The sequence below is a fragment of the Nelusetta ayraudi genome, unplaced genomic scaffold (assembly GCF_046127955.1).
Source record: "Nelusetta ayraudi isolate G7.1 ecotype Tasmania unplaced genomic scaffold, CSIRO-AGI_Nayr_v1 ptg000023l, whole genome shotgun sequence".
Taxonomy (NCBI): Eukaryota; Metazoa; Chordata; class Actinopteri; order Tetraodontiformes; family Monacanthidae; genus Nelusetta; species Nelusetta ayraudi.
This window is the reverse complement of record NW_027466073.1, coordinates 4,475,783-4,489,712: the sequence shown is the minus strand read 5'-3', so window position 1 is coordinate 4,489,712 and position 13,930 is coordinate 4,475,783. Positions and strand designations below refer to the sequence as shown.

General features: G+C 44.5%; 1 protein-coding gene across 1 annotated transcript in view; it reads left to right on the top strand.

Moving 5' to 3' along the window:
- Window positions 1-13,390, top strand: part of LOC142889629 (NLR family CARD domain-containing protein 3-like) — a 305,633-nt gene extending 292,243 nt beyond the window's left edge. The window contains exon 4 of the mRNA XM_076028404.1: window positions 13,384-13,390. Within this exon, the coding sequence (XP_075884519.1) occupies window positions 13,384-13,390 (7 nt within the window). The remainder of the gene's footprint in view (window positions 1-13,383) is intronic.
- Window positions 13,391-13,930: the final 540 nt, after the last annotated feature.

Here is a 13,930-nt window from a genome sequence, read left to right as displayed (position 1 = left end):
ACGGGGCTCCATCCTATCACCTCTCCTCTCCTCACTCTCTCCCTAAGCTCTCAAAACTATCTCCAAACTAAACGCTAGCTAGTCTCAAACACTCCAAACTATAAACACGATCCAAAATCTAGTAATCCAAACTCTCTCCAAATCTCAGTTGACTGCAACTCTCCTACAATAACCCCCATTTTGAATGGAGCCTGAGGGGTCTATATAAACCGTTAAAATATGAATTGCAGATATATATACATATATATATATATATATATATATATATATATATATATATATATACATATATATATATATATATATATATATATATATATATATATATATATACATATATATATACATATATATATATATATACATATATATATATATATGTATCCACTGAGACTTACCGTCTGTAATGTGTCTTCCACAGGTCCGGTACGGGTCATGGACTACGAGGAGTACGACGACGAGTACTTGCTCTTCCAGCAGCTTCTCAACGACACCGCCAACACCTCTGAGCCGGGTTACGTGGTCAGCGACCCGGTCCAGCTGTGTCCCAGGACCGGCGTCAACCACTTTGGCGCCAGGATCATCCCAGTCTTCTACTACGTCAACTTCCTGCTCAGCTACCTCGGCAACGGCTTGGTGCTCTTTGTCATCTACAAGTACGAGAAGCTCAACACCGCCACCAACGTCTTCCTCCTGAACCTGGTCCTGTCCAATGTCCTCTTCACCTCCAGCCTCCCCTTCTGGGCCACCTACCACCTCTCGGAGTGGATCTTCGGCGAGGCGCTGTGCAAGCTGGTCAGCGGCGCCTACTCTGTTGGCTTCTGCTACCTGACCGTGGTGCACGCGGTCCCGGCCGCCAAGAGCAGGAGGAGGGCGAACGCCGTGGCGGGAACGCTGACGGTCTGGCTGGTCAGCGTGGCGGCCAGCGCCAAGGAGTTTGTCCTGCAGACGGTGTGGGAGAGTCCGTTCGACGGGCTGATGTGCGAGGAGGCCGGGTACCCCGAGAGCACCGTGCTACCAGCAGTTCCTGCTCTTCTTCCTGCTCCCGCTCTTCATGGTGATGTACTGCTACACCGGCATCACCGTCCGCGTCCTGTCCACTCGGCTGAAGAACAAGTGCCGCACCGTCAAGCTCATCTTTGTCACCGTTTTCACCTTTTTCCTCTGCTGGACGTCCTACAACGTGATAGTCTTCCTGCGCGCCCTCGAGCTCTCCGGCCCCAGCCGGGGGGGGGGGGCGGCTCATCGTGTGCCGCCTCGGAGGCCACGGACTATGCGCTGTACGTGACGCAGAACGTGGCCTACGTGTACTGTTGCGTCAGTCCCGTCAGTTTGTGGGCAAGAAGTTCCAGAGCCACTTGAGAAAGCTGCTGGCCAGGAAGCTGCCGTGCCTCCACAAGCACATGAGCCTCAGCAGCCAGAGCAGCAGGACCACGTCCCAGAGGACCGCACACTCTGTCTACTAGTGCCCGTCTCACACACACACACACACACACACACACACACACACACACACACACACACACAGAGCCAGTTGTTCCCACCTAGACAGTAAGCGCTGTATATCTAGAAAAACATACTAGCAGTTCATGGACTAAGTCTCAATCCAGGGTCTGCATCCTTGGAAGGAAGCCTCCATTGTCTGAAGGAAGCGTCCTCCGTCCGAAGGAAGCGTCCTCCGTCCGAAGGAAGCGTCCTCCGTCCGAAGGATGCGTCCTCCGTCTGAATGAAGCGTCCTCCGTCTGAAGGAAGCGTCCTCCCAAGGACCCGGCCCAGAAGGACCGACCCAAACCCCGCCTCCCCGGTAACCTCACGGGACGGTCTAGCCTTGGGCGTACTTCCTGGTTGCGTCACCGCCGTTCCCTCCTGCTGGCCAACCCCGGAGTGTGGTTTTCATAGCATCAAGCTCACCATTGGTTGGTTGGATGTTCAAATCAGTAAAAACCCTGCGTTAAAAACTGAAGATTTGATGTGAAATTTCAATACTTAAATTTATACGCGGTGTCTTTGCGCTAATGGCGCTAATTTCAGCTGACTTCCCAGGATCCCAGGATGCTTTGCAGCAGCAGCACGCAAAGCATCCTGGGATACAGAAGGAGGTGAAGGATAGTAGTGGTGTAGCCTTGGTGCTAACAGTAGGGAGCATTTGGAGCGTCGTTCTGACTATTGGGAATTGGGAGGAGCCTTCAGCGCAGTGCGGTGACGCAACTTCCTTTCAAATTGCAGCCTTCCAAGGATGCAGCGCCTGAACTGAGACACAGCCATGGATTGCTGGTGACGTACGGGGTCACGTGACCCGTTCACTGACCAGTGAACATGGCGCGGGGATGTGTGTGAAAAGTACACAATTATTCTTTGGGTTTTGAACTCAATGGTTTGTTGTGTTGTGTAAACCTTGTCAGCAGTGAGTTGTATCAACTATTATCAACTACTACAAATAGATCAATAAATACACACATTTTATGGACTGAAATGTGTTTTTCTGATGTGGGCTGTTTGTCCTGGTGTGTTTCCAGAGGAAGTCCTAGATCCTTGTGGCTGTAGGGGGAGTAGGAGGCTCAACGTTGGCCTTGACAAAGGACAGTGGTGACCTTGTCACTGCTGAGCTCCACTCAGTTTGTTCAAACACTGGGTTTGTTTTTACCTAACCCTGATGGAGCCTTGCTATGAGTGGAACTGTGACACACGAGAAGGCTTTACTAGACAGAGGGGGTGGGGGGTAGCGGAGCAGCAGCAGATGGATGCAGTGTTTTGGTGAGCCACCTCATAGGAGGAGACAATGTATCCTGGGATATCATGGAGAAAACGTGTTGCTGTAATGTCAATGGAACCAAGTCAGTGTCTGTGAAGCCCCACCAGGGTGTTGAGCTACGAGAACAGGGGTGACATGACAGACCTGCATCGAGTCGGCGGGCCACCGAAGTTATGTTGACGGGGGGGGGCAACTCCATTGGGACAGACCTCTACATCGCGGTCGAACGTGATATATGGATAGATGGCGGTCAAAACGCTATTTCGCCGGTGATAGATAGTGTGTGTTGAATACATACATTCGTCACTGTATTTTGATTTACCTTGTATGTATATCTATACTGTTGGAATCATATATTTAGTTTAGATGTTAGTGTTGAATAATATAATTAGTTTAGATGTTTGTTTATAATAACATGATTATTAATATAAAGCTGTTTAATCATTTGGCTGACCTACTCATAGAGAAAAGGCATTGTTGCAGGAGTCACACAAAGAGCTCAAGAAGGAACAAAGGGAAGAACATCCCTCACTAACTGGTGACCCTGGGGGAGCAGAGGGTGACCCTGGAGACCAGAGGGTGACCCTGGGGGACCAGTGGGTGACCAGAGGGTGACCCTGGGGGACCGGATCACCCTGGGGGAGCAGAGGGTGACCATGGGGGACCAGAGGATGGACAGAGAGCTAACTGACTTTGCGACCACCATAAGACTTTATAACCCGGTCATTTACAGGGGGGAGAACTCATGATCCATCGGAGGCACGGGGGGGAGGAGCCTGTGACCTCAGGCATGTTGTGCACTGTATTATTTCAACAGGTCACGCTGGAACCAATGATGGATCATTTGGCTCCCTGCCAAATAAGGACTTGTTTCCTGTTGCACTCAGTAATCAGAGACTTGGATCAAAGGCTGCCCCAACATCCAATGAGGCTTGGGTCTGGAGACCAGGCAGCCAGTCAGAAGAGGACAACACCTGGGAGTGTTTGCATGTTTTCTTTCTGTATAAAAGGACTGGGTCAAGGGACAGAGAGCAGTCAGACTTCATGCCCTGACAATACTTTGGTGTTGCTAGGGTTCTGAACTGGGCCCAGAGCTCTGTATAGTTGTACCCTCAATTGATTTCTTTACTAAAGACATATTTAAATTGGCATTCTTCTCCTGTGACTCTTCATTCAACCAACACGCGGATCAGCAGCACGGCACAAGGAAATCTGATCCAACAATACATAGAGAGAGAGAGAGAGAGAGAGAGAGAGAGAGAGAGAGAGAGAGAGAGAGAGAGAGAATTTTGTGTATACAACATTAATACAAACAAAGTACCGTAAATACACCAGGGATTGACAGAAAAAAAAAAGATAACCTTAATCAACCGATGTAGTTTGGCCTAATAGAGTTGCCGTATGTGATGTCATTGGCAGTCGCCCACCGGACAGAGGCGACTGCCAATGACGTCACATACGGCAACTCTATTAGGACGGGGTTTGCCCATGTCTGTACTAGAACCACCCAGAACCACCAGGGTGTTTAGCTCTTAGAACACCCTAGAAGCTCCTAGAACCATCCAGAACCACCCAGAACCACCAGGGTGTTTAGCTCTTAGAACCCCCTAGAACAATCCAGAACCACCAGGGTGTTTAGCTCTTAGAACCCCCGAGAACAATCCAGAACCACCAGGGTGTTGAGCGCTTTATTGCAATGACTCTGCAAACACTGAGACACCTGAGTCAAATGATACAAGTGTTGGTGAAGATGCCACATTTCACAGCACATTGAAGCTACTAACATAGATCTACATACACATTAATCTACCTGAACATGCAAACACAAGCAGGTGGAGATTTAAAGATACTGCTCAAGAAAAAAGGTGCATTAAACATTGATGGACTTATATGGGTACGCATACAAATATATATTTATTAGTGCTGGGACTCCATTAAAGAAAATAATCTAATTAATTATGGTCTTTGTAATTGGTCAAACCTCTGACCTTTGACCTCTATCAGTCATGGTTGACCTCCAGTGCTCACGCAGTGCTTCACTGGAAGGCCAAGAACAATCCAAGAGTCCATATGTGGCACTGCAAGGTCCACCAGTGGCTTCTGGGACGTCTCTCCCAGTAACCACAGCAACGTGTAGGGAGAAGCAGTCTGCCAGCCACCAGGCTCCACTGGGGTCAAAGGTCGTGACACGCAGTTCTGTCAGCCACCACTAGATGGAGCTCTCCTCTTCACTCTCCTCCTCATCCTCCCTCAATACCTCTCCCACCTGCAGCAGAAATAAAGTCTCTTGAAAAGTATTTTTCACCTCCAAAATGAAGATGTTATAGAAGTCTGAAGTGAGAGCAGAGCAGTGTGTTGTTGATGTGTGGAACCTTCATGCTGAGATGTTCCAGCCGTGGATGATGAGAGCAGAAGCAGTGGTTGTGTTGCTGCTGCCTTCACTGAGCAGCTGCTCCAAGTCCTGCTTCTTCCACTGAGGATTCAGCTCCACCAGTGGCTTCTGGGACGTCTCTCCCAGTAACCACAGCAGCTTGTAGGGAGAAGCAGTCCGCCAGCCACCAGGCTCCACTGGGGTCAAAGATCGTGACACGCAGTTCTGTCAGCCACCACTAGATGGAGCGCTCCTCTTCACTCTCCTCCTCATCCTCCCTCAATACCTCTCCCACCTGCAGAGAGAAGAAGAGACAGCAGGAGTCAGGACTCACAGTCCTTGAACGCATCATCACACAGACGTTGACTGTTGATGGAGATGATGGAGTGACTGGTGAGAAGAAGCAGACTCTCAGTCACATGTCAAGTGTGGAACATATGAAGGTCATGTGACCATGGAGTGTTGGACTGATACTGAGGCCTGATGAAGATGAACTGATCAATAATTGAGGGGTGAACTGAGAGAAGAAGCAGTTTGGCAGCAGATGTTGGATGAATGAGGAGCAGCTGGACGACACCATCCTCCTCTCACACTGTGACTGGGAACACTGGACCTCTGCTGTGGGATCAACTGGCTTTGGTGCTGGAACCATCATCCACTGCTTCCAAACCAGTACTGACCTCACAGTCTGCAGTTGATAGTCTCTGCTGTGGACAAGATCCATCAGTGGCTTCACTGATGAAGCCTTCAGGTTGTTCAACCTCAGGTCCAGCTCTCTGAGGTGGGAGGGGTTGGACTTCAGAGCTGCGAGCAGCCAATCACAACTGACCTCTGACAAACTGCAGTCAATCAACCTGAATAGAGAATAAATGATGGAGAGTTTATAATGATGGAGAGTTTTTCCAGGGTGTCATCACTCTGAAAATCAAAGTGAAATGTCGACTTCAGAATCTGACACTACAGAAAATGTCACCTTGAAATTAAATCCTCAGTCCAAAACTAATGTGTGTTGAAATGATGTTTGGTCACATGACCACTGATGAACAGAATGAAGTTTTCATATTCTGGATGTCATTTTGATATGAATCAACCTTCAGTTCAATGTTTATTCAACATGTGTGATGAAGTGTGTTTGGTGCTGAAACCATCATCCACTGGTTCCAAACCAGTACTGACCTCAGAACCTCCAGTTTACAGTCTGGACTCTGCAGAAAACCACTCAGCACCTTCACTCCTGAATCCTGCAGCTGGTTCCAACTCAGGTCCAGGAGTCTGAGGTGGGAGGGGTTGGACTTCAGAGCTGAGAGCAGCCAATCACAGCTGAGCTCTGACAAACTGCACAACTCCAACCTGAATAGAGAATAAATGATGGAGTGAGTGGAGTTTTCATCACTATATGAAATTAAAAATATGAATGTCTATAACACTGTAATGTCCATTAAACCAATCAGAAGCACAACAATAATACTGAAATAATGAATCACCACAATAAAATATTTTATATCAACCTGTTTAGTCATGTGACCACTGATCAGCTGTTAACAATGTTGGAATTCATTGATTCATTTTGCCTCAAAGGTTCAGTGTGTAAAATCAGTGCAGATTTATTGCTGAAAGCTTCATATACAACCGTCAATATAGTTTGAAGTCTTTGATTCGTAGAAAATAAAAGTCCTCTGCTTTTCCTGCCATTAGAATGCTTCTTTCTAGAAACAGACAGAAGGTCAAAGGTCGTGGCCATCTTGCACTGCCATGTTTGTAGGCGGCTGGTTGGGAAGATGAGTTTGAGAGACAGTTTCATATTGATGGTTGGAGGCTGGAATCCTCTAATAAAGCAAGTGCTGAGAACAAATGGTTATTAAGTGACTGAAATGCAGTGGAATCTTTTCTGCATCTTGCTCATCAATACTGAACTGACTGAGATGATAGAACCTGCATTGACCCTTGACCTTCTGCTGAGTCCAGCTGGATCTATCTACAGTATCTAAGTGCTCATACAGGTGGCTAATGCTAGCGCTAGCTGAAAATCATGCTAGCACTGGACTGTCTGCTGTGACTATGACTGATTGTGATGCTAATAGATGGTTGTAATATTTGTGTTGATGGAACTTTATCATTATACAGAGAACTAGACACCTTTGCTGTCAACCACATCCTTTATGATGCTGGAAGGCTACCGTAGTTCACTGGCAAGAAGGGGAGAGGGAGCGTCAGCAAGTAAGCACTGCAATCTGATGGCACTAGATGGCAGGATTTTACATACTGGACCTTCAAACCCAGTTTCACTCATTTCAAACACAAACCAGTGACTGGAAATTGAATTTCCAACAGCAGTAAAGTGAAAATCATGACAACAATAACAAGAGTGATAGAAGTTGTAAAGTGAAGAGGGTGAACTGACCTCAGAGTCTCCAGTTTACAGTCTGGACTCTGCAGAAAACCACTCAGCTCCTTCACTCCTGAATCCTGCAGCTGGTTGTCACTCAGGTCCAGGTGTCTGAGGTGGGAGGGGTTGGACTTCAGAGCTGAGAGCAGCCAATCACAGCTGAGCTCTGACAACCTGCACCTCTCCAGCCTGAATGTAGAATAAATGATGGAGAGTTTATAATGATGGAGAGTTTTTCCAGGGTGTCATCACTCTGAAAATCAAAGTGAAATGTCGACTTCAGAATCTGACTCTACAGAATAAAATGGGAGAGGGAGGGCGAGCGAACGAGTGCTGCACTGTGGAGTCCATTACTGGCTCTTGATGATGTTGGTGTCTGGGCCCCCTTGCACCAAAGTAGGATTGCGTCATCCAAGATGAGTCACTAAGCCTTCAGCGTTCAACCAATCCACAACACGTGTGTCCAGGCTTCATGGGTCGCACTAAAAGCCATCCAGGATGAGAAGACACGGATTCATCAAGCCAGGTGAAAGCTCTCCTGGATCAGTGCGCCATGCTCGCGGCTTCCTTCCATAGACCCCGGTTATGGAGCTGGGATTAACGGATTGGCCATCTTTGACCTCCTCAGAAGCCTCCATGAGGATTTGCGCCTGGGACGGGGATTCAGACTCTCTACCGTCCAGTGTCACAACAACAACTTCATGTTACTCTTTGATGTGTCTTTATGTTTCTATAATAATAATAATAATAATAACAATAAACTTTATTTATATAGGACTGCTCATACACAACATGTGCAACCCACAGTGCTTAATAAAATAAAACAAAACAAAACAAAGAAAGGTAATAATAATAATAAGAACAATTTATTGTTTATTTGGAGAAGCAAGTGTACAGACATTTCTCTTGCGTACAATATAAAGTCCACATCAAGTGTGGATATGAAAATATAATTGCTAATAATACTCCATTCCTTTTAACATAAAAAAGAAAGAAAAAAAAAACTAACAAAAAAAAAAACACAGTAAAATGTGTATCATCTCATGAACCAGTCTAGCAGTGTGTATCATGACAATGATTTTACAGAGCAGTCAAATTCAGTTTACAGAAATTACAGCTTTTATATATTCCGTCCATTTTGTCCATATCCTGAAAAAGGAGTCTCTTTGACCTTTAAGACAGAATGACAATTTCTCTAGAATGTAAATATTCTGAACAATATCAATCCATTCATCAATTGTAGGTGCTTCAGTCCTCAACCATTTTCTCGTGATAGTGTTTTTGCTTGCTGCCAGAAGCATTGCCATGAGTTTTTTATCTGACAAATTCCAGTTATCCCATGAGATGTCTCCTAAGTACAGGACTTCACATTTACAAGGAATTTTCTCAACAAAAATGTTATTTAAGTGCATGCACAGTTGATCCCAGAATGGTTTGATCACCGGACAACCCCAGAAGATATGGTAATGATTTGCCTTGTCTGTCTTACATTGTCTCCAGCAGGTAGCACTGTTGCTGTGATGTTTTTTCTGGGCAGGGGTTACAAAAAACCGAACAATGTTCTTCCAACAGAATTCCCTCCATGAATTGGAGCTTGAGGTCGTCCATTGAAATTTGTGAATCTTTTCCCAGCTTTCAACTGAAATAATTAAATTTCCTTCTTTTTGCCATTTATTCCTTATGTAGTCTGTGTCAACTTGTTTGTACAGCTAAATACCATTGTATAACTTGGAGACAACTTTAGTACAGGAACCTGATTTCAACAATGACAAAAGCACTTCTAAGAATCCTGGTCCAGCTGTTTCCCAAGTTTCTTGTAGATTATGATTATAGTAAGACCTAACCTGCAGATATCTGAAGAAGTCATCCTTCTCCAACCCATTTGACCTTTGAAGTTCTTCAAAACTCTGAAACACCCCCCTCTTGATAAATGTAATAGGTGGTTAATCCTTTTGAGATCCATCCCTTGAATCTCCCGTCATTCTTGTTTGGTTTAAAAGCCGAGTCAAAAGCGCACCACTTGAACATTTTGATCTGGTTACCTAAATGGCAAATTTTCACTATTCTTCTCCAAGAGTTTAGCATTGTGTATAACATCGAGTCATGCGGTATCATCAAATCATCTTGTAGTTCTTTGTCCATCAACATCGATAAGAGAGGTACACCTTCCACTGAGGAACTCTCTATGTCTTTCCATCCTGCATTGTATTGTGGACAGCATAGATAGATTAATGGTTTCAGTTGAGCTGCAAGATAATATTCCTGTAGGTTGGGAAGACCCAACCCCCCTTTCTCTTTCTTCAACTGCAGTGTTCTGTACCTTATTCTGGCCTTTTTCCCTTGCCAGATATATTGTGATATTAATCTGTCCCATTCTGTAAATTGTTTCTCTGGAATCAAGATAGGTAAGCACTGAAATAGATATAACAAGCGTGGACTGACTCAACTCTGGAGTGTAAATTGAAAAAAGGGATCACATTCCATCTCTGTATGTCTATTTTTAGTCTTGATGGTAGGGGGCCATAGTTGGCATCGAAAGTCCTGGAAAATTCTTTTGTTAGAAAACCCCCCAAATATTTTATGGAATCCGCCTCCCAATTCCATCTATACAAACTCTTAATTTTGTTTGGAGGGACATAATTCAGTGTTAAAACCTGAGTCTTGTTGATCTTAATCTTGTAACCCGACAATGAACCATATTCCGCAATCATCTCCATTAATATGGGTATAGTTTTAGTTGGATTTGTTATAGTTAGTATTAAATCATCAGCGAACAGGGATAGCTTTTGTTCACCAGAGGCCATCGCAACTCCTGTTATGTCAGGCCTCTGCCTTATCCATTGGCTCAAAGGCTCTATAAAAAGGGCGAAGAGGAGAGGTGAAATACAACACCCCTGCCTCGTACCTCTTTCCAAAATAAATGATTCCGATAGATCTCCGTTAATTTTTATCTTAGCTGATGGTTTCTCGTACAATGCCGCCAATACATCAATTAAGGACTGGTGGAATCCAAATTTATGCAACACTTTATACAGAAATGACCATCTGACCGAGTCAAATGCCTTTTCTGCGTCCAAACTCAGCATTGCAGTTTCTATTTTGTTTTGTTCTACGTGATTCAAGATGTGAAATGTTTTTCTGGTGTTGTCCTGAGTCATTCTGTGTTTGATAAAACCCGTCTGGTCCTTATGTATTATGTCGGGCAAAATCTTTTCAAGCCTCTGTGAAAATATGGCAGTAAATAATTTATAATCAATATTTAACACACTCACTGGACGGTAGTTACCACAATCCAATTTATCCTTCCCCTCCTTAGGAATTACTGATATTATTGCGTCTCTCCATGAAGGAGGGATTATTTTCTCTTTCAAAATGCAGTTAAACGCTCTCAATAAAGTAGGGATTAACTGATCTGCCATTTCTTTATACCACTCGGAGGTAAAACCATCCATTCCTGGGGATTTTCCTCCTTTTAACTTTCCAATAACTGCTCGTAGTTCTTCGTCGGTTATCTCCGATATTAATTTTTTATTTTGTTCACTCGTGACTGTAGGGAGAGTCAGGTGGGAAAGAAAGATGTCTATCTGATGATCGTTGTTTAATTTGGGTTGGGAATATAAGGTCTGATAAAAGTTTTTAAAACATTTATGAATATTTCCCAGTCCTGTCTCAACACCATTTGTATTTGTGTTTCGTATTTTATAAATAGTTCTATCTGACTGTTGTTTTCGTAATTTAAATGCTAAGAGCTTGAGCGATTTCTCCCCCCCTTCATAATATATAGTCTTGTAAGGAGAAGTTTCTTTTGTATCTCTAGTGTGTTTAACTCATCCAATTCTCTTTTCACTTCCTTGATTTTAATATTTGTTACCTCCCGGAAGGTTTTAGAATGCTCCTGTTGGAGTTTCCTTAACTCCTCCTCCAGTTTGTATTGTTTTTGTAATCTCATTTTCTTTTCGTTTGAGGAGATCGCTATTATTTTACCCCTGATCACCGACTTTAACGCGTCCCAGAGTATAATTGGCCCCACCTCTTCATTGTCGTTTTCATCCAAGTATCTTTTAATTTCATCTTTCAAATTATTTTTAATAATTTTATTTTTCAGCAAGTTTGTGTTAAACCTCCAGAGAGTGAATCTGTTTTTCTTAGTCAGAAAAAAAGACATATAAATTGGACTGTGGTCCGAGTTAGGGCTCTGGCCGATTTCACATTTTTCTATCCTATGAATATCATCTTTGAGCATGAAAAAATAATCTATGCGTGAGTATACTTTGTATGGAGGGGAGTAATGCGTGTAATCCCGACGACATGGATTTTTAACTCTCCATACATCCACCAATCCAGTTTCTTCTAACATGTTTCTGATTCTTTTACTGATAGTTTGTGTATTAGATTTTCCATCAGACGAATCCAAATTCGGGTTTAATCTAACATTAAAGTCCCCGGCATATATCAATACCCCTTGACTTTTTGTTACTGTCATTTCAAATATGTGTCTATAGAAGGTCCAGTCGCTACCAGGTGGAGCATAAACATTAATAAGAGTTATCAGGACGCCATCAATTTTCCCTGTAGTCAAAACAAATCTGCCTTCCTTGTCTTTATGTTCTGCAATATGTTCATAGTGCAGGGTACTTGATATTAAAGTTGCCACCCCTCTTCGCCTCCCCGAAGCATGGGAAGAAAAATACACATATTTATATCCCATCTTATTCAACTTGGCATGTTCGGAATCGTCTAGGTGGGTTTCCTGCAGAAAAGCTATTTGGACCTTTTCTTTCTTTAATTTAGATAAAATCTTCCATCTTTTTATCGGATTATGCATCCCATTTATATTGAATGAAACCACCTTCAGTTGTTTTCTTTCCATTTAAGTGATGTCTTCCATTTCACCAATCACATTGGAGAGCCCCCTCAAGCCCACTAGAACTAAAAGAACATGAACAGATAAAGCAAGAACATACATACTCACTGCACAATGAAAAAACAAAAAAACAAAAAACAAAACAAAACAAGCTCGGCTTCCAAACAGGGGTCCATAACCTAGACCCTGTTGAGCTTCTTGGTGACAGCCCGGAAGGGAATGTCCTCCCAAATCTATTGGTGAGGGCCCTTCAGGTGGCAGCAGCACAGTTCCGGATGGACCCTGACGAACCTTTTTGTGAAACTATCATCTTTAACTTAGCCTATGTAGAAATTTCTATCTGAGAAGTGTACCTCAAGAGGAAAAACATGGTATCCTTCAGTTCTCAAGGAGCTGGTGGTGATGTTCTCCTAAATGCCCGGAGCCTCTCTTTGTAGTTGACTTCTCTTGAAGAGCTGGAGGCGCCTTTCTCTCTTCTCCCTCCTGTCCTAGTCCAGGTCAGCCGCTCGATCTGCTCCTTCAGGGAATCAGGTGAACTGATGACTTTCACTTTGTAACCTCTTTTGACCATGTCCTCCGTAGCCTCCTCTATGTTGTCGTAGGTTCTGGGCCCTTCTTCATATCTCACTCGCAATCTCGCCGGAAAAAGGGTCTGGAACGAGACCCCGTTCTCCTTCAGAGCCCTACGAACCTCCGTATACTCTCGTCGTTTTCTGAGAATGACTGGTGGGTAGTCGTGGTCGAGATTTATTCGCTTTTCACGCCAAAAGAGTCCCTTTTGTTGCCAAGCCTTGCGCAGTACAGACTCTTTCATTTTGAAGCTCGAAAACCTCACAAGTATTGAACGTGGTGATACATTCTTCGGGGGTTGCGGTCCCAGCGCCCGATGTGCTCTTTCTATCCGCACGTCTGCCGCGTTCTCGACCAGACCGAGCCCCTCTTTCAGTAAGGTCTCCACAAATGTAGTCATCGACTCCGAGTCCTTCTCGGACCCCTCCGGAACACCGTAGATCCTGACATTTTCCCGACGAGATCGACTGTCTAGGTCCGTTAACTTTTCTTCCAGCTTCACGTGTAACTTTAGCAGCCCGGTTAACACTTCCTCCGTGTTTAGAGTCCTCTCTTCATTTTTCTCCACCCGCTCCTCCACTTCGCTGATTCTTGCATTCGTTTTATTAATTTCCTCCTTGATAGACTTCAGTTGTTCGTTGTTTTCCTGACGGAAACCTCTCAGTTCTTCTAGTAACACTTCTAAGCTAGCCATCTCGTCCTCGCTTCTTCGTTAGCCCGTGGCTTCACGGAGTTAGCTGTAACTACTTCCTTTCTCTCGATTGTTATATAGAAGCAGGGGCTTCGTTTGTCGTCTTACCCCCTCTGTACGTTTACCGTGGTATGTGGAAATTATATTACTCAACTGGATGGGGGTAGGTCTGTGATTTCTTCGGTTCTTTCGGGAGCCGTTCTATCGAGCTGCCATCTCCATGAGTCTCCAGACTCTCGAACTTTCAAAGCTCGCGAGCTTGGAAGCCCAGACTCCCAGGTCATAGTCATGCGCAC